Here is a 25,705-nt window from a genome sequence, read left to right on the forward strand (position 1 = left end):
GTGGCGGTTCGTCCTGTTCCCTCAGAGAGAACCATAGAGGACATTGCGCGTTCACGCGTGACGCGAATAGGTCCACCTCGGCTCTCCCGAACTGTTCCCAGATTTGGAGAACAATGTCCGGATGCAGACACCACTCGTCGTCTCGAGGACCCCCTCTTGACATGAGGTCTGCTCCTACGTTCAAGTAGCCCGGAATGTGTGCTGCTCTCAATGAGCGAAGGTGCTCGTGAGCCCACAGCCACAGTTCCTCTGCCGCCCGATGGAGAGCAGGAGACCTGACTCCTCCCTGGCGATTTATGTGAGCTACTGTGGTCCGGTTGTCTGACCAGACCAGCACATCGCGACCCCGAAGGGTAGACGCGAAGTGGGTCAGAACCAGTCGAACCGTTTCCAACTCCAAGAGGTTGATGTGGCGACTCGAGAGAGGCCACACACCTCCTATCGCTTGAGTCTGACATGTCCCTCCCCATCCCGTCAGAGACGCATCTGTGAACACTGGGATGTAGGAGGACACCTTGCCTATCGGGACTCTGTGCGTAAGAACGCGCGGGTTTCTCCAATAGTTCAGATCTGCACTGAGCGAGAGTGGAACCACCACCAACCGATGACGTTGATGCAATGGGTCTAGTCTTAGTTGGGCGAACCATCGCTGCATCCTGCGCATATGCAGGAGTCCCAGCGGAACCACAGAGTGGGCTGACGACATGAGACCCAAAAGTGACATGATCGACAGCGCCGTCACCGTGTGATTCGGACGACACTTCCTCAGGGCTAGCAACAAGGCTACCCTTCGGGGGTCCGAAATTCGAGCCCTCATCTTCACAGTGTCTAGCTGTATCCCCAGTTACACAATCTGATGAGTGGGCCAGGGCGCGCTCTTTATCCAATTCACAGCGAACCCCAGACTTGTGAGATGAATCACTGTCTGTGTTGTGTGAGTGATCGCCAGCTCTGCTGACGGGGCGAGAACCAGTAGATCATCCAGGTAGGCTAGTAGCCGTATTCCCTGACGACGCAACAGTTCCAATGCCGCCTCCACACACTTGGAAAATGTGCAAGGTGCCAGGGCGTACCCAAATGGCATCCTCGTGTATTCGTACGCCACCCCTTGAAAGGTGAACCGCAGAAACTTCCTGTGACGCGGCTGAACCGGCACATGAAAGTACGCGTCCTTTAGGTCTATGCTCGTACAAAAGTCCCCTCTCTGGACACATTCCAGCAGACGTTTTGTCGTTAGCATTCGGAAGGGCCGTTTGGTTATGCTCTCGTTGAGAATGCGTAAATCCAAAATCGGCCTCACTCCCCCCGTCTTTTTGGGCACCAGGAAATAGGGCGAATATAGCCCCTTGTTCCTTTGCTCCTGGGGAACTACTGTGACCGCCTCCTTCGCCAAAAGTTCCGTAATCTCTGAAATCAGAGCGGCCACTTTTTCGGGCGTTTTCATCACCGTCTCCACCACTCCCCGTAACGGGGGTGGGGTCCGATGGAATTGGAGAGCATAACCCTTCTGCAACGTCTGTTCTAGCCAGCGTGAGAGGGTACAGCTTCTTCGCCACTGCCAGCAATGCAGAGAAAGCGGCTGAGCACGAAGCTGTGGTGCATCCAGTAGGAAGGACCTGTATTCCTCTATGGCCCTTACCGCCACTGTTCCCCAACACTGAAGTGGTGGAACAGCCCAAGGTGGGCCTCCCGAGAAAGGGAGAGGAACCATCAATGCGTTCTGAGAGAGAAAGAGGAGCAGAAACGTCGGTTAAACTCGTAACCGTCGTATTCCTGCCCTCCTTGAACGCAACGCGGGTCTGAATTGCACTGACCGAGGCCACAGCCTGCGACAGGGCACCATCCCCGGCAAGCGATTGCGTCATCTTAGGTGACTGCAATTCGCTATTAGAGCCCTTCACTACAGCACTCCTAGAAGTCTGTAGTATGAGGTCTCTATGTGGTAAAACAAGGCGGCGCCTTGATACCCTCTTAACCTTCACCTTATGTGTGTGTTCAACTCTGCACCCCTGGTGGGTTGATTCACACTCAGTGTGGTGAGTACTAGCTCGTTTTGTCAGAGGAGCCAATACGTTGGTTATTCCCATAACCTTAGTAATCCGGCCCTCCGTGAACGTAGCATGGGTCTGAATCGCACTAACCGAGACCTTAGTCTGCGATAGTGCGCCATCCCCAGATAGCTGCTGTGTCATAATGTCTGGGGGCGCCGATACTCTGGACACCTTCGTGACCGTGGTAATCGGACCCTCCGTGAACGCAGCATGGGTCTGGCTCGTACTAACAGAGACCTTAGTCTGTGATAGTGTGCCATCCCCAAATAGCGGCTGCGTCATCATGTCAGAATCTGACAGAGACTGCTGCCTGCTATGTAGAGCACTTCTTATACATGAAGTGTTATGTGTACCTACTCTGAGTGCCTGTTCAGCAACGCACCCTCGGTGGGCTGAACGGCTCTTAGAGTGGTAAGGAAGAGAGGGTGAGATTTGAACGCTCTCAGACGTATTATGGAAAAGGGGCTCTTTTTTGACAAAGTCAGGTGGAGCCAACTCTTTATTGCATACATCAACAAAAGCAATCACATCACCCATCCCTTCAACCGAAGGGTGGGGGGGAACAGTGGATACGTTCGAAGACGAAGGATCCTCCATTCTCTCCCCCGCGTCCTGTCATGTGCGCCTCCTCTTGCCTCCCTTGGAGGGCCAGGTCGGCGTCCTCACCACCTCCCTCGCCGGCTGTAATTGGGCTACTGTGGCTGCTGGAAGGGCGGGGCCCGTTCCCTTGCTGCCTGCAGCCGCCGGATGACGCCGAGTACGCCGCCTCGCTGTAGACCCCGGTCTACTTTGAGGGGCGGAGGTAGATGGCCTCTGTGACGGTGCCGGGCCCAGTTGCCCTGCCAATGGCAGGTGCTTGGCCAGCTGCTTCTTGTCCTCCTCCAGCTTTGAGAAACGCTCCGTCGCCTCTTTGACAGCGACCCCAAAGAGGCCGTCGTCATAGAGGGGGGCGTTCAGTAGAGACGTCCTGTCTGCCTCCTTCATGGAAGTCAGAGACAACCAGAGGTGTCGTTCCCCGACCACCGAGCCCTCTCGCTTTCCAAAGGAAAGGGGGGCTTGAAAGTATGAGGGATGGGGTCTGACTGTTCCATCGGAATGCCAGACCCCACCTCAAAGTCCCTATCTTCCCCCGAGTCTGCGCCATCAGACGACGCCTCTGAAGCAGAGTATTGACAGCACGTCCTCAAGGGGGATGTCCTCCCTGAAAAACGCCCAACGCTGCTTCCTCTCCTTCAAAGAAAGGAGGGCGCAGGAGGCGTAATTCGGGGGACTGCAGACGCCTTCCTTGGCATGCTGGGACCCCAAACACACGAAACATAGGTCGTGGTGGTCACCGGCCGCCATGGAAGTGCATCTGCACTGAGCTCTGAAAAGAGCTTTTGGGGGTGGGAAATCTCCTGGTGTGCTCATTTAGACGACGTTGATGACTGGATATCAACGGCGTTTTCGTCCTGAGTCTTCGTGCTTCGTCTCTTCTTGGCTCTTCAGTCTAGTCCTCCAGTCGCTGAAGATAAAGGGAGGCAGATTGAGGGGAAGCATCCCCTCTTATAGGGACACCTGTACTCCTATTGGCTGCAGGTGTGTGCATAATTTTGTCTCAGGCTGATGCTGCCTTAGGGCAGAGGGTAAACCAATTGTCACGGCCGTCTACGGAAGGAGTGGACCAAAGCGCAGCGTTTGTAGCGAACATGACTTTATTAAAGTTAAAGTGCACGAACGAGAAAACAATAAACAATGACGGATAGTGAAGTCCTCAGTACACAGACTGAAACATGGAACAAAAACCCACAACCCTAAGGTGAACACTGACAGTTTAAATATGGCTCCCAATCAGAGATAACGAGCCGACAGCTGACACTCGTTACCTCCGATTGGGAGTCACATGACGAGACAAGACACTACAACCAAAACCAAACACAACCAAATGAACACACCCTATACCCAACACAACCAAATGAATAAACCCTGGCTCAAACTACACAGTCCCGGAGCCAGAGCGTGACAGTACCCCCCCCTAAAGGCGCGGACTCCGACCGCGCCTACACCCCAAAATAGGGGAGGGCTGGGTGGGTGTTGCTCCTCGGAGGCGGCTCCGGCTCCGGGCTTGACCACCACCCCACTTCACTCCCCCCGTAGTGCCCCCGGTCCGATCTGACCCAGCTTGCTGGATCAGGACCTCCGACGCGCACCCTGGCTTGGCGCGTGAGGTAGGAATGGACCGGAACTGGCAGACGATACGCACCCTTTGCCTGGTGCGTGGAGCCGGAACAGGCCTCACCAGGCTGAAGACTCGCATCCCTGGCTTGGTGCGAGTAGCAAGAATGGGCTGGATCAGGCTGACGGCTCGCACCCTTGGCTTGGTGCGAGTAGCAGGGACGAGCTGAACCAGGCTGACGACTCGCACCCTTGGCTTGAGTGCGAGTAGCAGGAACGGGCTGGACCAGGCCGACGACTCGTACCCCTGGCTTGGTGCGAGTAGCAGGAACGGGCTGGACCAGGCTGACGACTCGCACCCTTGGCTTGGTGCGAGTGGCAGGAACAGGCCGGGTCGGGCTGGCGACGCACACCGTAGGCTTTGTGCGTAGAGCAGGGACAGGCCGGGCTGGGCTGGCAACGCACCCCGTAGGCTTGGTGCGTGGAGCAGGGATAGGCCGGGCTGGGCTGGCGACGCACACCGTAGGTTTAGTGCGTGGAGCAGGAACAGGCCGGGCTGGGCTGGCGACGCACACCGTAGGTTTAGTGCGTGGAGCAGGAACAGGCCGGGCTGGGCTGGCGACGCACACAGTAGGCTTTGTGCGTTGAGCAGGAACAGGCCGGGCTGGGCTGGCGATGCACACCGTAGGTTTTGTGCGTGGAGCAGGAACAGGCCGGGCTGGGCTGGCGACGCACACCGTAGGTTTTGTGCGTGGAGCAGGAACAGGCCGGGCTGGGCTGGCGACGCACACCGTAGGCTTTGTGCGTTGAGCAGGAACAGGCCGGGCTGGGCTGGCGACGCACCCCGTAGGTCTGGTACGTGGAGCAGGAACAGGCCGGGCAGGGCTGTCGACGCACACCGTAGGCTTTGTGCATGGAGCAGGAACAGGCCGGGCTGGGCTGGCGACGCACACAGTAGGCTTTGTGCGTTGAGCAGGAACAGGCCGGGCTGGGCTGGCGACGCACACCGTAGGTTTTGTGCGTGGAGCAGGAACAGGCCGGGCTGGGCTGGCGACGCACACCGTAGGTTTTGTGCGTGGAGCAGGAACAGGCCGGGCTGGGCTGGCGACGCACACCGTAGGCTTTGTGCGTTGAGCAGGAACAGGCCGGGCTGGGCTGGCGACGCACCCCGTAGGTCTGGTACGTGGAGCAGGAACAGGCCGGGCAGGGCTGTCGACGCACACCGTAGGCTTTGTGCATGGAGCAGGAACAGGCCGGGCTGGGCTGGCGACGCACACCGTGGACTTGGTGCGTGGAGTAGGAACAGGCCGGTCCATACTGGGAACACACACCACTGGCCTTAACCGGGGATCAGGAACGGGCCGGACCGGACTGGTAACACACCTCAGTCTCTCACGCCGTGCCTCAACTACTTCCCTCCCTCTACTCGCCAATGGCTCCCGTAATCCGGTAGCCTTCTCTCCACGTCTCCCTGTGGCAGCCTCCTGCTGCCCAGCCGCCCAAGCCATGTGCCCCCCCAAAAACTTTTTGGGGTTGCCTCTCGTCCTTCCGACGATGACCCTGCTGACGCCGTTGCTCCTCTCTCGCCAGGGCCTTGATCCTCCCCCAAGGTCCCTTGCCCCCGAGCATGTCCTCCCAGGACCACGATTTGCCCACCTGGGCCATCGCCAGCCTCTCGATCTCCTTACCCGGCGCTTCCTCCCATGTCCAGTCTCCTTGCTCCTGGACACGCTGCTTGGTCCTTTTTTGGTGGGTTTTTCTGTCACGGCCGTCTACGGAAGGAGTGGACCAAAGCGCAGCGTTTGTAGCGAACATGACTTTATTAAAGTTAAAGTGCACGAACGAGAAAACAATAAACAATGACGGATAGTGAAGTCCTCAGTACACAGACTGAAACATGGAACAAAAACCCACAACCCTAAGGTGAACACTGACAGTTTAAATATGGCTCCCAATCAGAGATAACGAGCCGACAGCTGACACTCGTTACCTCCGATTGGGAGTCACATGACGAGACAAGACACTACAACCAAAACCAAACACAACCAAATGAACACACCCTATACCCAACACAACCAAATGAATACACCCTGGCTCAAACTACACAGTCCCGGAGCCAGAGCGTGACACCAATAGGAGCAGAGCTCCCCTATGGGGCGGAGCTCCACGATATAGAACAGCTGGTGGACCACCCACTAACCTGTTATGTTTCCTCCTATGATGCGTCTCAATAGTCTATAAAGGCTTCCTTTCTTCGCATCCTCTCGCTCATCTGCTCTGATCTAAGGATACATGATAGGTGAAAGCATATAGTGGATACCTACTAGGAATTTGCTTTCAAATCACTGACTTACACCTACACAAGCACAGGAACAGTATTATTTTTTCCATACTTTGGGTTTGATTTAATTCCTTTCAGTAACACTTTACTTAAAGCATCCAGGTATAATTCTTTATAACTTGTTATAAGCATGTATAACCCTTTATATTGTATTATAACAAGGCTTATAATGTGTTTGTGTATGACCTGTATTCGAAGGCCTATAGCTGCACTTGCCATGTAGTCTAACAGGTATTGTCAACATAAGTACTTGGAGAGGTGTACATTAAGGCAGCCCAATTCTGATTTTTTTCCCTCTAATTGGTCTTTTGATCAATCCCATCAGATCTTTTCACAACCAATCTTTTTCAGAGCTGATCTGATTGGTCAAAAGACCAATTAGGGAAGAAAAAAAAACATCCGAATTTGGCTGCCTGTGTAAACGCAGCCTTGGTGTCCGTGTTGACGAATGAAGGGACACATACCGAAGTTACATTTTTTTTTTTTTTATATGTACCGGTAGTTGGTATGCTCTGCACTTTTCCACTGTGACACCAAATGACTGTATACCAGTCTAGCCAGTCTCATATATGGGCATCTGTCAGTGTTGATTGAGAAATCAGTCACAGTGGGGTGGATTCATATTGTTTCTCATACCTTAAACTTGAGAAAACTGCTTGTTGTTGATGGTTTCGTTGGTTGTCACAAAAACAACAACCGAGTTCCATTGGTCTTTTGACTACTACACCCATGTATTGCACACACAGTGTCTAGGCTACTTTTCATAAAGACCTTTCATATCACAGGCTATAATTCAAAGCCGCTCCAAGTAAATAGCCTACATAGGCAGTAAGGAAGTAACTCAATGGAATGAATGTGGTTTTGGAGGTGCAACCACCGATGTGTCATCTCAATGATACATTTTCCAGTTAAGTTCTGACACCATTGCAAATGTCATATTTCAATAGCAACCAGGATTCCACATTATTCAAATGTATTTGCCATGTGACATCTCATGAGCTAAAAATTGATACACTATATATACAAAAGTATGTGGACACCCCTTCAAATTAGTGGATTCTGCTATTTACGCCACACCCGTTGCTGTATAACATCGAGCACACACCCATACCATCGCCATAGACAAACATTGGCAGTAGAATGGCCTTACTGAAGAGCTCAGTGACTTTCAATGTGGCACCGTCATAGGATGCCACCTTTCCAACAAATCAGTTCTTCAAATTTCTGCCCTGCTAGAGCTGCCCTGGTCAACTGTAATTGCTGTAATTGTAAAGTGTGAAGCGGAAGTGGAAACGTCTAGGAGAAACAACGGCTCAGCCGTGATATGGTAGGCCCCACAAGCTCACAGAAGGGACCGCAGAGTGCTGAAGTGCGTAGCGCGTAAAAATCTGTCCTCGGTTGCAACACTCACTACCAACTTCCGAACTGCCTCTGGAAGCAACTTCAGCACAATAACTGTTAGTTGGGAGCTTCATGAAATGGGTTTCCATGGCCGAGCAGCCGCGCACAATCCTAAGATCACTGTGCACAATGCCAAGCATCGGCTGGAGTGGTGTAAAGCTCGCCACCATTGGACTCCAGAGCAGTGGAAACGCGTTCTCTGGAATGATTAATCACTCTTTACCATCTGGCAGTCCGAAGGATGAATCTGGGTTTGGCGGATGCCAGGAGAATGCTACCTGCCCAAATGCATAGTGCCAACTGTAAAGTTTGGTGTTTGAAGAATAATGGTCTGGGGCTGTTTTTCATGGTTCGGGCTAGGCCCCTTAGTTCCAGTGAAGGGAAATCTTAACACTACAGCATACAATGACATTCTAGACGATTCTGTGATTCCAACTTTGTGGCAACAGTTTAGGGAAGGCCCTTTCCTGTTCCAGCATGGCAATGCCTCCGTGCACAAAGCGAGGTCCATACAGAAATGGTTTGTCGAGATTGGTGTGGAAGAACTTCACTGGCTTCACAGAGCCCTGACCTCAACCCCATCAAACACCTTTGGGATGAATTGGAAAGCCTACCGCGAGCCAGGCCTAATCGCCCAACATCAGTGCCTGTCCTCACTAATGCTCTTGTGGCTGAATGGAAGCAAGTCCCTGCAGCAATGTTCCAACATCTAGTGGAAAGCCTTCCCAGAAGAGTGGAGGCTGTTATAGCAGCAAATGGGGGACCAACTCCATATTAATGCCCACAGCCTTTTAATATTCAATTTCCCAAGGAATAACCCAATTGCCCTAGGAATGTTACCAGGAAATAGCTTAATGTCTTTGTTTGTTCTTTTATTAGGCTATAGTCCATCAGTATTAACCCAGACTATTTCTTTTTTGATTGGATGATTAGTAACTTTGTACGATTAGTCAGTTTAGTTGTTGTCCTCCTCGCCCATGCGCTGTCATTGGCGGGAGGAGCGCTGCTCGCACGCGTAGGGTCGTTCATGGTGATTAAATATAGGCTACACCTGCGACTCCCAAGAAAAGGTATATGGCACTAATCAATTTTAGTTATGTTTTGTAAATATTATAAGAAGTCATTTTACGATTTTTAAAGTAGGTCTATATGTATTTTACTTTAAATAGAAGTGTTTGAATTGTACTCAATTCCTGAAATTCCTCATGGTTATTCAGTAACATCTCTGTGTATTCTTGTTTCTCAGTATTTCCTCCCTTCATTTGCCAGTTTTGTAGCCTACTTGAATAAATGCTATCGTGTAGAGACCAAAGGCAAATAAGGTGTAGCCTACCTTTTTGTATCTAAGGTTTTGTTATCATAGCCAAACTTTGGCATAGTATTAGTTTACTAGGCTACACGTGGTAATATGAGTCACATATGGTAACAACACAATATGAAGCATGTATATACAGGTGGTATATTTCCAGCGAAGATCCCCTATCTCTTGAGCTATTGTTTTTCCCCAAGATGAAATCGAGGAGGGGACTATGGATCTGTGTCCGTCCGTCCGTCCGTTTAGTCACACGCGATTTCTCAGACCGTACTGAAGAAGATAATATTTGACGAAACTTGGGTGAATTATTCGTCTTGCTATAGAGATCCTGCATTTACAAAATTACACTGATTGGCCTAAGGCTGTAGCTATAGTAATTGGCATGAATGAATTAATGAACGAATGAATGAATGAGATAGGTTAATTCTGTATCCTAACGACAGTGGTTGTGAATCACAACCACTGTCGTTAAGATACAGAATTATTAATTATTTCGTTAATGTGACGTGGCCCCATTAAACAAACAGTGCAATATGGCTTCAGTAATAAAGAACATGGAGGAAGGCAAGTAGCTTTGTGTTCTAGCTGCGGATATTGAATCAGTGCCATGTGGTGCAAAGAAAAGGTACAATAGGCCTAGATCAGTGAAGCACAGGAGGTACGGGACAATATGATGTTTACAACTGTGAAATGTACACATCTTCAGGTTATTGTATGTGTGCGTGAGCAGTCCTTCGGTGTGTGCGTGGGCACTGATTCAGTGGGGAGTATGTTTCTTGTCTTTCAGGTTTTCCCACACACACACACCCTTGCGTGCATTGACGCCTACACCAACTGGGCGTGGAAAATAAATCTCTCTCATACAGAGCTGGAGTCCCTGTGTTTCTGCAAGTTTGCTTTTCACCCAGCATCGGACAGCGATGATACTAGGTGTGTGTGATTGAGTGTGTGTGTCTTATCTTTGTCTGCAGGGACTGCATCTGCCTGCGACCACCATTGACTGTGACACTCACTCGAAGTGTGTCGCCTCACACACGCCCACACTCACCATGGCAGCGGAGTGTGTTCCGGAGGGGTCCGACCTTAAGGAGATGGGTGAGGAGGATGTATGGGAGCTGATCAACGACAACCGTCATCGTATCTCCCTGGGTGTGAAACCATGTATGTTGATCCCCTACCTGCGCCAGGCCAGGGTCCTCACAGAGATGGATGAAGACGAGATCCTCTCCTGCCTCAAGCTCACCAACCGCTCCATGAGGACCAGTAAGACATATATTCTATTCATTTCTATTAGATTATATTATTTTCTATTGTATTACTTTAGATTTATTCTGTTGTATGCTATTTGTATTTTTTCTATTCTATCGTTTTTCTATTCTGTTGTATTCTATTCAAATCAATTTGATTCTATTGGTGTTGATTTTTTCACTTGGTTTTGTGAAAACATTTCTTTAAAGGAGTTAGTAGTAAGCCTTGTGCCAGCCAGAACGGCCCATACGAGTAGGAGCCTATGCCCTGTTTCGGTAGAGTGAGGCAGCTTGAGTACACCGGGCAGGACGCTAGTATGTCACAGGGCCTGAACCCCAATCCACCTCCTTAATGCTGAGTCCCAAGCAGAGAGGCATCAGGTCCCATTTTTAGTCTTTGGTATGACTCGACCAGGAACCGACCTTGCAATCTCATGATGGACACTTTAACCACAAGGCCACTGAGTTGGGAGGAATTTGGATGAGTAAGAGATACTGTAGGATGTCTACCAACTCTAACCAGCTTTGGTGATTACATTTAACTTCCTTATGTTTTAAAATACATTTTACCAAGACAAATATGATTATTCATGTTCTGAATCATTCAGTGGGGTCTTGTTCTAACATATCAGTAGCATTCTTTTAAAAAGTTGGATATCGTAACCTAATACACTCCTGAGTGGCGCAGTGGTCTAAGGCACTGCATCGCAGTGCTAACTGTGCCACTAGAGATCCTGGTTCGAATCCAGGCTCTGTCGCAGCCGGCCGCGACCGGGAGACTCATGGGCGGCGCACAATTGGTCCAGGGTAGGGGAGGGAATGGCCGGCAGGGATGTAGCTCAGTTGATAGAGCATGGCGTTTGCAACGCCAGGGTTGTGGGTTCGATTCCCACGGGGGGCCAGTATAAAAAATATATATATGTAATCACTAACTGTAAGTCGCTCTGGATAAGAGCGTCTGCTAAAATGTAAATGTTAATTAGCGCTGAGCTCTGTTGACATAGTCGTGCAAGCTTCTCGTAACAACTTTGTTGACATAGCCGTGCAAGCTTCTCGTAACAACTTTTGAGGATTTTACATTTTGTGGTCGTTGTCTTCAAAGTTGTTTCCGCTGGTGGCAAAAATCAAAATTACCATGACACGAGCTGAATTAAATGTAAAAGGATTTGAAAATGAAAAGGTTGTTATACGCTCAGTGCTCCGTTAACATTTCACAGAGATACGCTTGTTTTTGTGAGAAATCTTCGGTAAAGGACAGGAATTTCGAATTAATATGAAAAGCGTAAACTCAAATATGAAAATACTGTCATGTCTCAAAGTCGATATCCATCTTACCTCTATATTTATGACCTACGGATTCAAGAAGAACGGTGACGAGTTCAACGGGAAAGTGGTAGCCAAGTAGCCTTTATTCTTGCACAGAATCCAGCCTAGCTGACATGATGCAATATTCAAGATTTTTGACCACATTTTTTCTCTGGCCTCCATTAATTTAGTCACCCTAACTCTGGCCATCCTACAGGGGAAGAACTCCAAAAATGTTTAAACGGATTGTGTATGTGTGTCATTCAAAGGGTGAATGGGTAAGACAAAATATTAAAGTACCTTTGAACGGGTATGGTAGTAGGTGCCAGGCGCACTGGTTTGAGTGTGTCAAGAACTGCACCGCTGCTGGGTTTTTCACGCTCAACAGTGTGTATCAAGAATGGTCCACCACCCAAAGGACATCCAGCCAACTTGACACAACTGTGGGAAGCATTGGAGTCAACATGGGGCAGCATCCCTGTGGAACGCTTTTGACACCTTCTAGAGTCCATGCCTCAACGAATTGAGGCAAAAGGGGGTGCAACTCAATATTAGGAAGGTGTTCCTAATGTTTTGTGTACTTAGTGTATATCTACACTCTTGAGCATGTCTTATAACTGGTGGTGAAAATTAGTTTTGCAATTCATAAATGTTTATAACTCAACATGTCCATATTTTAATAGTGTCTTTCCCTATAAAACTACTAAATTAATGATGAAATACAACAGTACATTTTTATGAATAACAGTCCATAAAACAGTCCGTCTATGTGTTTGGTTTACGTTGTGACCAAGGCCTGTGTCCTACTTAACCCTTTGTCTTTTTTAGGTCACATGCTGGACCTGCTGCGTATCCAGGGAAGGGACGGAGCAATGGCCCTGCTGGAGAGCCTGATGATCCACTACCCCACCCTCTACACCCAGGTCACAGGCCGTAAGCCCAGCGCCCAGCCCTCTGGCTTCAGTGGTGAGTAGCACACAACACATGACCTGTTTCCCATGTGGGACATATAGGCCATGTGTTAAGGAGAGGGGCGTGTTACCTTGTTTGAAGGATGATGGCTCTTTTTTTAAGTTGACCTGTCGGCTTGAAAACAGTACAATGTGTTCATTCTATTCATCAGTAAACAGTATTCTAACTATAAATGATTCACATAATCTTTGGAGTAAATAATTTGGTAAAAATATTTGGTGGGAAATTATACATAGTCCAATCAGTAGCCCTGGGTTAGCAACAGGGTGTAGTGTGTCCATCGTAACCTGATTTCCTCCCAGGCCTGATTAAGTACTCAGACTTGACGGAGTACCTGGTCAGAGCCGTGACAGGGATGCAGAAGGAGCTGCAGGAGGCTCGGCAGGAGGCCAGTCGGCTGGGGACGCGCTGCACCTCCCTGGAGGCGGAGCTAGGTCAGACTCTGGAGCAGGGGGAGGAGTTTCGCCGTCTTAAGGCCGACCACGGCCGCATGAGGAAGCAGTTGGCTGCCGCGCACCATGACATCTTGAAGCTGAAGGACGAGAAGTGTGACCTGTATGTACGGTACACGGCCGCCATCGAGGAGAGGTCGACCGCCAACATCCACTGTAGCGACCTCAACCTGCAGGTAAGGGTAAAAGGGTTAGCTGTGTGATATTCAGGAGTGGTGATGACTGCACTACATTACATGAAGTGATAAGTTACGGTATTGACAGTGTTGTTACGGTATTGACAGTGTTGTTACGGAGTTGACCAAAAGTATTGTAAAGTGGATTGAACTAATACCAGCATTATTTTGGTGTTGAAACGTGTTAAAGCTGGAATCCTTAATGGTGAAACTGCCACGTCCGTTTGCGATATTACAACAACAAAGAAATTAATGCAAACAACGAACACTGTTTTTTTCCCCTCTGACATCATTGCACACGCGATAGAACAGCAGCATATGTACTGCAAATATATATATTTTTACAATGCACGACGCTCCCCAGCTCTGTTTCGTCATCAAAACAAAAACAATAACAACAGCCGTGGGGCGGACAGTGGTGCTGTTTCCCCTACTGCGGATTCCATCTTCAAGAGATACATTTCATTTACTGTAAGAAACAACAAGAGACAATAGGAAACATGTTGAAGCAACTGTGGTCAAATACTGCGGTCATAGCATTACTGGGTGATCTGAAAAGTCATAGTCAATCAATCAATAATATAATAATACTTTTAGCAAAAATGTTTATTTTTAATTCACAATCTGTAGAAGCAATGAGAATAGAAAGGTTCAGAACTTTTGTAAAACATCACAGTACGGTTGAAATATATATGGCAAATAGAAATCCTATATGGATGGTGTTAAGAGATAGATGGGAGGTATTGAATAGAGTTGAAGGATGGGACTAATAACAAATAACAACAAATAATAACAAAGATAGCTAATAATGTAAGCATACTGTGTCCATAATAAGTAAAAAAAAAAAAAAAAAATAATAATAATAATAATAAAAAAAATAAAAGAATGAAAAAAATAAATTAAAAAAATACTGCGGTCAAAGAATTTGTGACAGTAGTCTTTTGTTTTTCTATGATGGGCAGGTATATCAGCTTCAGTTTGAGCTGCGCAAAGCCCAGACAGAGACGGATTTTGAGAGGCAGCGCTCGCTCAAGTGCACCACCCCCAGCGAGATGCAGCATCTGCGGGACGAGATTAGCACTCTGCGCAGGCAGCTACTGGAGGCTGAGAAATTCACCCCAGTGAGTGAGGAGGACACAAGCTCAGACTTCTACAAACAAACTGTAGAATTGCTGAGACACACTGTGGTTCTGACTATTGTCTCTTCCTCATCTTTCTCTCTGTTTCTCTCACTATCCCTCTTTACCCTATATGTTTCTCTAATTTTCTATCCCCCATTCTCTGTATCCCTACACCTCTCTCTCTCTCTCTCTCTCTCTCTCTCTCTCTCTCTCTCTCTCTCTCTCTCTCTCTCTCTCTCTCTCTCTCTCTCTCGCTCTCTCTCTCTCTCTCTCTCTCGCTCTCTCTCTCTCTCTCTCCCCCTCCCTCCCTCCCTCTCCAGGCGCGTGAGGATATCCTGGCCCAAGACCTGGCTGACGCGAGGGATGGCGGTATAGAGCTTGCTGAGCAGCTCAGGTGCTACAGAGAGGATAATGAGCAGCTGGCCCGCGAGAGGCAGGAGGTGTGTGTGTCTATGAGATTGTGAACAACCCTTTTCAGTTGGCCATTTCATTCAACAGCAAATATCTGCTGAAAGGCAATCTGCTTTGTGTTACACAGTACATTTTAGAGTGGCCAAAGTCTAAATACTGTGTGGGTATGTTTGCTCTTAGATTGTAGAACAGAAGGAGTGTCTGGCGCTGCAGGTTCAGAAGCTGTCTCTGGACTGTGAGATGTACCAGCAGAAGACTACTGTCATACAGAACCAACTGAGGGAGCTACAGGCAGAGAGAGACCACGTAAGGAGCTATTACCTTATAGCTTATGGCATCATTACTCATCCTGAAATCAATTATTGGAATGCCATACCTGTCTGCCTGCCTGTGTGTCTGACTACCTACCTATCTGTCTGTCTGCCTGCCTGCCTGTCTGTCTGTCTGTCTGTCTGTCTGTCTGTCTGTATCCACCTATCTGTATCCACCTATCTGCATACTGACCTGCTGCATGTATGTCTTTGCTTGTCACTCCACATACACTGAGTGTACAAAACATTAAGGACACCTGCTCTTTCCATGACATAAATTGACCAAGTGAATCCAGGTAACAGCTATAATCCCTTATTGATGTCACTTGTCGCATGCGTATGTGTGCCATTCAGAGGGTGAATGCGCAACTCAATATCAGGAAGGTGTCCTTAATGTTTTGTACACTCATTGTATGTATATCTGTCTTATTGCCGCCCTATCTGTCTGTCTGTCCATCCCTCCAGGCGTACCTGTCCAGAGACGAGGCCCAGGCCCAGATAGCCAGGAGCCTGGCTGAGAAGGACATGCTGCGCAGCCAACTGGTGGAGCTCCAGGAGAAGGTCTTCACCCTCAGGGCCTGGGGTGCCTGCCGAGGGGGCCCCGACACACCAAGGGTAACACACACACACACTGTATACATATACACACATACACGTTGTATGCACACTCGCACACACACTTGTATGGACGTACATGTGTACATGTCTATACACACATTCACATTGTATACAGATTTACATACAGAGCAGATCCTAAATGAGGTACTTAAGACTAACGTGTGTGTGTCTGTCTGTCTGTCTCCAGGAGAGGAAGTTCAGCTGGGAGAGCCAGGGCTCCAGCAGTGACAGCCTCCCCGCCAGCCCCCGACAACGTGCCCGCCTCCGCCGCATGCATGCAATATGCCCCGATTCCATGAGTGGATGCAGTATAAAGGTGTGGGTGTGTGCTGGATTTATATCATCTGATTTGGCTTTAATGATTTGCATCATAAACTTTTCTTCTCCTTCCTTCTGGTAATTGTGTGTCTGTGTGTAGAGTGGCGATATCAGTCCAAGTAGTGTGCGGTCCCAAAATGTGGAGCCTCCATGCCCAGAGTCACTGCGGAGACGAGAAGAGACCCTATGGTACAATCGAGACAGGTAAGGGGGGGGGGACTCCTCATTCAGAACCAGTTGGACATTTTACACAGTAGCACAGTTGGCATGCTTCCTTCTATATTCTGAGTGATGTGATGTCACCATCCAAAGTCTGCTTTTTTAACAGGAAGGCAATGTGTTTACTCTGTGTGTTGCCGGGAAGAGCTTCATTTCAAGGCTTTTCCCAGCAGCCCTTCTTTCTGTTCTAGTAACATTAGATAATTCTACAACAGAGCCATTTTATTATTAGAACTGTGTAGAGGTAGATTTGATCCTCCTATAAACTATGTGGAGTCTCTATGGCTGTGTCCCAAATGGCACCCTAGTCCCTATATAGCACAGTAGTTTTGACCAGAGTCCTATGGGTCCTGGTCAAAAGTAGTGCACTATATAGGGATTAGGGTGCCATTGGAAACGTACCCTTTCTGGTGATATTTGATCGAGGATTCAGGTGATATTTTTGGAACTAATTATAGGTTGTTTTCACAGATGAACAGCTGCCCATGTTCATGTTTGTTGTCGTAGTTTTGTGTTTACAGCGAAGACAAAAGTCAGTCTAGCTGCCATGAGAGCAACTCTGGATTTCTGCAGTCCAACTCCCCCAACCAGTTTATCTGCCACAGCATACATGATACCATGAGAGAGGGAAGGAGAGGTTAGAGAGAGAGAGCGAGTGAGAGCAAAAATAAGGAGGAAAGAAGAAGACGTTTTGTAAACAAGTGTTATTCCGTCTTCTTGTCCCTAGCTCGGAGACGGCTGAATGTGACTCCTTACTGGACAATGACTTTGTGTTCATCCCCAGTGGTACGTAACTGAATGAACTCCCACCTTTAACAACCTCTCACCTTACTGGGACTCACCAGCTTACAGTAAATTCCTGTGTGTATGTGTGTGCGTGCATGCGTGTGTACTTACAAGTGTGTTTGTGTGTGCACTTGCGTGCTCGCATACATGGATAAACACGTAAGCACACGCTTATATCTTTGTGGGGAAACACCCAGATGAGACTTCCTGAAAACAAATGGAAATGTTTTGGTTGGCTACTTAGAGATGAAATTAGCCTTGGGTGAAGTTTGGAGCCTGGTAGTCTAGGTAACACATTAACTGTGGCGCTTTCTGTCTGTGGACACATTCTTGAACAGTCTCTCTTTTTTGTTTTATTCGATTTACAGAAAATGAGGTTGAGCAATCTGTTATGTCACCCATGCCTTCCTGCCAAGGCAACAACAGTGATGGGTGAGGAACGTCAATTTACCTTGATGTACTGAAATCTATGGGATGTGCACACATTCACTACCTTGAATTGCAAGTATAAGTACAGAGGAACAAAGCCATTTAGCCTGCATATTGCAAGGAGAGGGTATTATGATGACAACACATGAAAATGATTTACTCCTATAAGACGCCATTAACAAACTCAAAGTACCTTACATACATCGTATGCATTTAACAATAATCTTTGTTAACCTGAAACTAAAATCACGTGCAATTTGGTCAGATGCTCGATTGTTTACGAACTTTCCGTAGTCATCTAACAATGAAATACTCTCATCTCCTCTCTATCTCAACCCCAGCCTCTTCAGGGCATCAGCCCCTCCGTTCCTGCTGCGCTCCCGGCCCCGGGCCATGCGCATCACGGGCCGAGTCCTGACCATCTCCTTCCAGGGGGAGGCGCTGCTGAGCCAGCTGCAGGTGGTGGGTGGTAACAAGACAGGCGTGTTCGTCCACAAGGTCACTGAAGGCTCCGCCGCCAACAACGTGGGCATCAGTTCGGGGGCACAAATATTGGAGGTGTGTGTGTGTGTGTGTGTGTGTGTGTGTGTGTGTCCACAACTCCAGTCTCCTATCCAGCAGCACCTGACAGATCGATTCATGGCAGCCATTTTGTGTCACAGTTTCTGTGAAGGCACTATAATTCCAATGGGTGTTTGTGCTACTGGGTTCCAGGTGAAGTATGAGCAGGCTCAGCAGGCTCTAAGGATGGTTCTGGAGGACTCCACCCTGGAGGAAGCCATGTGGGCTCTGGGGCAGGTCCGAGGCTTCTGCCACCTCTCCCTGAGGCCCAATCAAGATGGTGAGACCCTGGCCCTGTTAAAATATATGAATATGTCATCATTAAGTTTAAATACAGTCTGGTTAAAATACTTTATACGTCATCACATTCAAATACCCTGCCCAGTGCAAATACTTGTAAAATGCATCCTTTCTTTCTCCCTTGCTTGACATTATCCTTCTGATGTGACACAATTGTAAAAGCAAGGATGTTCTTCAAAATGTTAACGTGACTTTGATGGAGTGTGTCAAATCGCTCGGATCGGCACTAGAAAGATAAAAATATGTGTTCTTAGCTGATTAGCACTCTGTGGATTTCGTCACAAAAACAAGTGCAGGAGTTCCTCATACTCATGATTAGGTTGAAGATCAATGATTATCTTTCAAATCAAATCAAATCAAATTTTATTGGTCACATGCGCCAAATACAACAGGTGCAGACATTACAGTGAAATGCTTACTTACAGCCCTTATCCAACAGTGCATTTATTTTAAACAAAAAAAGTAAGAATAAAACAACAACAAAAAAAGTGTTGAGAAAAAAAGAGCAGAAGTAAAATAAAGTGACAGTAGGGAGGCTATATATACAGGGGGGTACCGTTGCAGAGTCAATGTGCGGGGGCACCGGCTAGTTGAGGTAGTTGAGGTAATATGTACATGTGGGTAGAGTTAAAGTGACTATGCATAAATACTTAACAGAGTAGCAGCAGCGTAAAAAGGATGGGGTGGGGGGGGCAGTGCAAATAGTCCGGGTAGCCATGATTAGCTGTTCAGGAGTCTTATGGCTTGGGGGTAGAAGCTGTTGAGAAGTCTTTGGACCTAGACTTGGCACTCCGGTACCGCTTGCCGTGCGGTAGCAGAGAGAACAGTCTATGACTAGGGTGGCTGGAGTCTTTGACAATTTTGAGGGCCTTCCTCTGACACCGCCTGGTATAGAGGTCCTGGATGGCAGGAAGCTTTGCCCCAGTGATGTACTGGGCCGTACGCACTACCCTCTGTAGTGCCTTGCGGTCAGAGGCCAAGCAGTTGCCATACCAGGCGGTGATGCAACCAGTCAGGATGCTCTCGATGGTGCAGCTGTAGAATTTTTGAGGATCTGAGGACCCATGCCAAATCTTTTTAGTCTCCTGAGGGGGAATAGGCTTTGTCGTGCCCTCTTCACGACTGTCTTGGTGTGTTTGGACCATGATAGTTCGTTGGTGATGTGGACACCAAGGAACTTGAAGCTCTCAACCTGTTCCACTACAGCCCCGTTGATGAGAATGGGGGCGTGCTCAGTCCTCTTTTTTTTCCTGTAGTCCACAATCATCTCCTTTGTCTTGGTCACGTTGAGGGAGAGGTTGTTGTCCTGGCACCACACGGCCAGATCTCTGACCTCCTCCCTATAGGCTGTCTCATCGTTGTCGGTGATCAGGCCTACCACTGTTGTGTCGTCGGCAAACTTAATGATGGTGTTGGAGTCGTGCCTGGCCATGCAGTCATGGGTGAACAGAGAGTACAGGAGGGGACTGAGCACGCACCCCTGAGGGGCCCCCGTGTTGAGGATCAGTGTGGCAGATGTGTTGTTACCTACCCTTACTACCTGGGGGCGGCCCGTCAGGAAGTCCAGGATCCAGTTGCAGAGGGAGGTTTTTAGTCCCAGGATCCTTAGCTTAGTGATGAGCTTAGAGGGCACTATGGTGTTGAATGCTGAGCTGTAGTCAATGAATAGCATTCTCACGTAGGTGTTCCTCTTGTCCAGGTGGGAAAGGGCAGTGTGGAGTGCGATAGAGATTGCATCATCTGTGGATCTGTTGGGGCGGTATGCAAATTGGAGTGGGTCTAGCGTTTCTGGGATTATGCTGTTGATGTGAGCCATGACCAGTCTTTCAAAGCACTTCATGGCTACAGACGTCAGTGCTACGGGTCGGTAGTCATTTAGGCAGGTTATCTTAGAGTTCTTGGGCACGGGGACTATGGTGGTCTTACAGACTCAGTCAGTAATACCAACATCTGTCATGTTTTATAGGTATTTATTTATAGGTATTTAGGATGACTGTTTGTTTTGAGGTAACATAGCAACATAGGGGTGAAAAACAGAGTGACATACTGGGGGACACTTCAAAGTAGTCCATTTCAGCACCTGGCTAATATTCAGAACAACAAAAAAGAGTGTTCTCTTTTTTTTCACTGGTCTCACTGGAAAGCTATTGGCATGCTACGATAGCATTGCGTAAGTACCATTCTCTGTGTAATGTGTATCACTAAGAATGAACACAAAGTTATGCTTCCACTTGACATTTCATAAATATGCTATTTTAATGTTTCTTTATTCATATTGGTTGGTTGTGTATATATATAACACCTGTACATTGGTGCCGTGACCCAGATCTGTCACAGTCATAATCATAATCCTCTATGGTCCCTCCCCTTTTCTCTCTCTCAGCCTATGAGAAGCTCCTGCTCCAGCTGCAGAGTGGCGAGACCATGTCGGGTGACTCCTTCTACGTGCGTGTCAACATGTCGTTACCCGGGGGCTCGCAGGACGCTCTGACCGTTTCCTGTAACGACATCCTCCACGTCACAAGCACCCGCCCAGCGGGCATCGACTGCTCCTGGAGGGCCAGCCACGTCCATCCTTGCCAACTGCTGGACCTCAAGACTGGCAACATGCCTAACTACTACAGGTACTGGGCCCAGTACCCACCATGGGGGCTTGGATTGTTGACATGGACTCTTTCTCTCCTAGCCTGATTCCAGATCTGTTTGTGCTATCTTACCAACTCCTATGACCACTATAGCACAGACAGATCTGGGACTAGGCTATATCTATCCCCCTCTGGAGAACTAACATGTGGTACATGTAATCTATGTTTGATACAAGGACATACTGTTAAGAATTACTGTAGGATTTAATTGGCCAATACATAAATTACATACTGTATAAATGATATTAGTGAAGATATGTTCATTGTCATTGCAGGGCCCAACGCCTGCTGATCAGAGCTATTGAGGACATGAGCTTCCAACCCATGACACTTAGAAAGGTAAAATCATTCACTAGTTTCATAGTTTGCAGAACTACTCTAACCAAAATCCAACTCGCTTTAGGGTTCTGAGTTACGGTCAAGTGACACTCCTTTCCCGCGAATGTGTGTGTTCCAAAAATGTTTGTTTTTGACGTTTCTAGAATGTGTTAACCGAACATTCATGAAGAAAATGTTGTAGTCATGTCATGTGAATATCCCTCAGAACCGCTGTCAAACGTTCGTGTTACCACATTGTTTGCTGGGTCCTCAGGCCCAGGAGAAGCAGAAGACGGTGAGGATTGTCAGTACTGGGAGACAGGGAAGGAATCCTCTGTGGGTCTGTGTAGAAGACAGCAAGGACAAGAGCACTGGGCCAGGTATATATCAGATACAGTCAAGGCTGGATAGGAAGTCATTTTTGTACACAAGAATATACAAAACATAACAGAGCCAGAACCATAGACGTCATATCGCAGGTAGCTTAGTGGTTAAGAGCGTTGTGCCAGTAACCGAAAGGTTGCTGGTTCTAATCCCCGAGCCGACTACATTTACATTTTACATTTTAGTCATTTAGCAGACGCTCTTATCCAGAGCGACTTACAGTTAGTGAATACATATATATATATATATTTTTTTTTTTCATACTGGTCCCCCATGGGAATTGAACCCACAACCCTGGCGTTGCAAACGCCATGCTCTATCAACTGAGCTACATCCCTGCCGGCCATTCCCTCCCCTACCCTGGACAACGCTAGGCCAATTGTGCGCTGCCCATGAGTCTCCCGGTCGCGGCCGGCTGCGACAGAGCCTGGATTAGGTAAAAAATCTGTCGATGTGCCCTTGAGCAAGGCACTTAAGCCTAATTGCTCCTGTAAGTCGCTCTGGATAAGAGCGTCTGCTAAATGACTAAAATTTAAATGTAAATAACAGACTATCCTCCATGTTGGAGCCAAACAACATGGCGGCCATTGAAATTCTGCATCAAACCAAGTTTGCTAAACAGTGCATAAACATTGCTATGGCAGGTTTGATTAACTCCAGCGCTATGATATTACCATACCTATTAGGGCTGGGATGATACAGGTATCACGGCAAGTATCTTGTTTTCATTTTTGCGAAGGAAAAAATATTGCGAAACTGGTATCGTCACAGCTCTAACACCTATAATGCGTAGTAATAATGTCGCCTTAGTTATTGACCTGAACCTGGTGTGTCCTAATATTGTCCTCTCCTCTAGGGGATGCCTCTGCGCCCAGAGGCTGTGTGACCCTCATGCCCTACACCCTGGTCACGCCCCACTACCCACCCGTCTGCCGTCCAGTCCTCCTGCTACCCACAATCCTCGGCCGTGTCCTGGATAAGAAGCTGGCCGAGTGGCAGGGCTTTCAGTTGTGTGAGCCAGGTTAGGAAGGATTCTTTCTATTTTTTTCTTTTTTTTTCTGACGTTCTTTCTCTCTCTCGCCTTCTCTCTTTTTATTTTTTATTTCATCCAATAACTGCATATCCCCCCGCCCCCAAACCCAGAGGGGAATTCCAATGAGATTATCTATTATTAGCACAGTAGCTGAAGGTGACGATAATAAAGATGAAATGTTTGTTTTCCTCATACCTGCTGTCTCACCATCTCCTTTAACTATCTCTTCCCCTCTCTCCCTCCCTCCCTCCCCTATCCCCAGAGTTATTGAGTTCCAGCGAGCACGCTGCCAGGCTGCAGAGGTCTGAGGTGCTGGAGGAGTGTGAACAAGGGGGTCAGCGGTGTTACACCCTGCAGAGTGTTGAGAGGGTCATAAAGCAGGTGGGATAGTCAAAATGCCACAACACTGTATTTGACATACTGATATTAGATATATATATTTTTAATGGTTTATGACTTACTTGAACCATTTTCCACAAACTATAATACCTCCCTTTTTTTCAGTGGCCCTGTTATTTGTGCAGCTGCAGTATTGACCGTACCGAAACTCCTCTCCTCTTCCTCATCTCCTCTGCTCTCAGGGTACCCACTGTGTGCTGCCTCTAGGCCTGGACTGTGTACGCCGCCTCCACAGGGCAGAGATCTTCCCCATCATCATCTTCATCGCCCAGTCCAAGTGCAGCGCACGCAAACTCAAGTAGGCCATTGTGTGACTTTTGATAAGAAATATGAATGGTAGCAATATTGTTCCATTGCCCCTTCTACATGATGTATCTTTGTGTTAATTTCTCTTCTCTCTCCCTCCATCTCTCCTTTTACCCTATTTGTCTTTTTCTACCTCTGGATTTTCTCTCTCTCTCTCTCTCTCTACTCATCACTCCTGTTTTTCCCCCCCTCCATCTCTCCTCCTGCCTCCTCCCCCTCTCTCCCAGGTCTAAGGTGCAGCGTCAGGGCTGGTCCGAGGAGCAGCTGCTTGAGTGTTCTCGCAGCGAGGAGCCCCTGCTGGACAAGCTGCCCTGCCTCTACCGCAGCATCAGCCCTGGCTCGTGGGGAGACAGCACCGCCCTGCTCACCACCCTGCGCTCCATCATCTGGGAGGAGCAGAAGAAGATTGTGTGGGTGGAGCCTGATTTGTGGTGATTTTAGGGCATCAGAGGGATCAATGTGAAGTTTGTTGAGGGGGCACTGGTGGCCAAATTGGATGTCTTTGAATTCAATATTTGTAAAATAAATTATTTTTAATATTTGTAAATGGATAAAACTGAGAAGGGTTGCAATAGCCATTACATACCTGGCCATTATGAGACAAGGCATATTCATCTGTATCATTTGGTTTAGCTTCATTAAGTTATTGTTGTTTTTTCCAACCTATATTTACTTGTATTGTTTTTGGGAACAGTTTTTCAAATATCTTTATTATCATAAAGATATGATGTTGTTATATACTGTGAATTGTATTGTATTATATACAGTATATATAATGTACTGTATTATATACAGGATTTCAACAAACCTGTGAAACCATAGTCTTACCCAAGTCACACCTGAAATGTAATGTAGACATTTCAGTCAGACTATGTTGACAAGATTTCTGACAGTTAAAGTTTACATACAATGAGGGATTTAATTGCCTATACTGAAGTGTGCAACTCAAAGTAGGGTTGAAGTGTAATGATAGTAGGCATTATATGGATTTATGTTGGAACATGTTTTTAAAGCAGTGGTATTCAAAGTCTGGGTCTGGACCCCTATTGGGCTCGCGGGGGAACTGCAGTTGGGTCGCCAAAATAAAATGTATAATAATATATACAAAGAGTACAGATTATTTTATGGGACAATATACAAAGGTTTTTTGAGAAAGATCATTTGAAAAAAAAAAATGTATTGAGTAAAGGTATTTATTGATTTATTTTCATTTTGATAAGAGATTAAAATGCAATTAATTTAAGGTTATTTGTTGATGTAAACATTTTAATTTACAGATTTTAAGGTTGTGTCAATAGATTTGGGGTGGGGTGGGGTCGCGAGAAATGATTGGGGGGGGGGGGAATGGGGTCCCCAGACATTTTTGAATACCACTTTTTTAAAGGGTGACAAAGTAACTGGTATTACCTGTATGACGTTAACTCATATTTTATTATGTATATGATGACTGTACACAGAGCTCAGGTATCATTGACCCTCAGTCACGCACTCTAGGAATGAGAATGAAGCATTGTCAAGCAGGGGTTTTCTCTTGTGCGACGGGTTTAGCCAACTTGATTTATGTCCAACTCCTCCCTCTCTCTTCCACCAACATCCTCTCATTATGATCTTTCCATGCCCTCCTAAATAACCACCAGGTATTCGGCACTGTCCCTGAGCCAGCTGTCTAAAACCTGCTTATTGTGTTATCAGTTTTGCCATCATTTTTGGTAAGAATGTTTACGATAATTGTCATCATAGATATAGGCTATGAAATTAATCAACAGATGGTGGTGGATTAGAGTTACGGCAATACATTTTTTATTTTGTGTAATTGAAATTGTTTTATGATGTGTTTGTCTTGCCATACGATTGTTGCAAAATGTGTTTACAGATGCATTACAATCTTTTGGACACTGTAAGGAAATACTATTATATAAAATATATAATAACTTTGTAACTAAATACATTTTATTATGTTATTCCTTTAGTATTTGCACATGTATGTCAAAGCAAAGTCCTCAAGAAGAATATTTGGTTTGGTTTCTTCCAAATGTCATCATTAATTTTGGTAACACATGTCATTAATTAGCCTTTAAGCTTGAAGTGTGCGTGTGCATGCACCAGGTACATTTTAACGGTTGATGCTCCAA

The 25,705-nt window shown here is 47.3% G+C and overlaps 1 protein-coding gene across 1 annotated transcript; it reads left to right on the plus strand.

Moving 5' to 3' along the window:
• The first annotated feature begins 10,132 nt into the window (after positions 1-10,132).
• LOC123483298 (caspase recruitment domain-containing protein 14-like) lies at positions 10,133-24,673 on the plus strand. The gene is made up of 20 exons (XM_045212980.1): positions 10,133-10,525; positions 12,643-12,780; positions 13,089-13,414; positions 14,377-14,535; positions 14,856-14,975; positions 15,127-15,252; positions 15,723-15,872; positions 16,063-16,191; positions 16,294-16,397; positions 17,140-17,198; positions 17,567-17,630; positions 17,969-18,185; positions 18,342-18,468; positions 20,872-21,112; positions 21,409-21,472; positions 21,726-21,831; positions 22,692-22,856; positions 23,131-23,249; positions 23,450-23,565; positions 23,801-24,673. The coding sequence occupies exons 1-20, from the start codon at positions 10,312-10,314 to the stop codon at positions 24,006-24,008; spliced, it is 2,952 nt and encodes a 983-aa protein (XP_045068915.1). The 5' UTR covers positions 10,133-10,311; the 3' UTR covers positions 24,009-24,673.
• The last annotated feature ends 1,032 nt before the right edge of the window (positions 24,674-25,705 follow it).

This window comes from Coregonus clupeaformis, unplaced genomic scaffold, assembly GCF_020615455.1.
Source record: "Coregonus clupeaformis isolate EN_2021a unplaced genomic scaffold, ASM2061545v1 scaf0066, whole genome shotgun sequence".
NCBI classification, from domain to species: Eukaryota; Metazoa; Chordata; class Actinopteri; order Salmoniformes; family Salmonidae; genus Coregonus; species Coregonus clupeaformis.

Bases quoted from the DNA above. Each gene is read 5' to 3' on its own strand.
- LOC123483298 (XM_045212980.1), top strand. From the start codon at position 10,312: ATGGCAGCGGAGTGTGTTCCGGAGGGGTCCGACCTTAAGGAGATGGGT. The intron at 15,253-15,722 runs GTAAGGAGCTAT...CCATCCCTCCAG, and splicing joins TACAGGCAGAGAGAGACCAC to GCGTACCTGTCCAGAGACGA. The intron at 23,566-23,800 runs GTAGGCCATTGT...CCTCTCTCCCAG, and splicing joins TGCAGCGCACGCAAACTCAA to GTCTAAGGTGCAGCGTCAGG.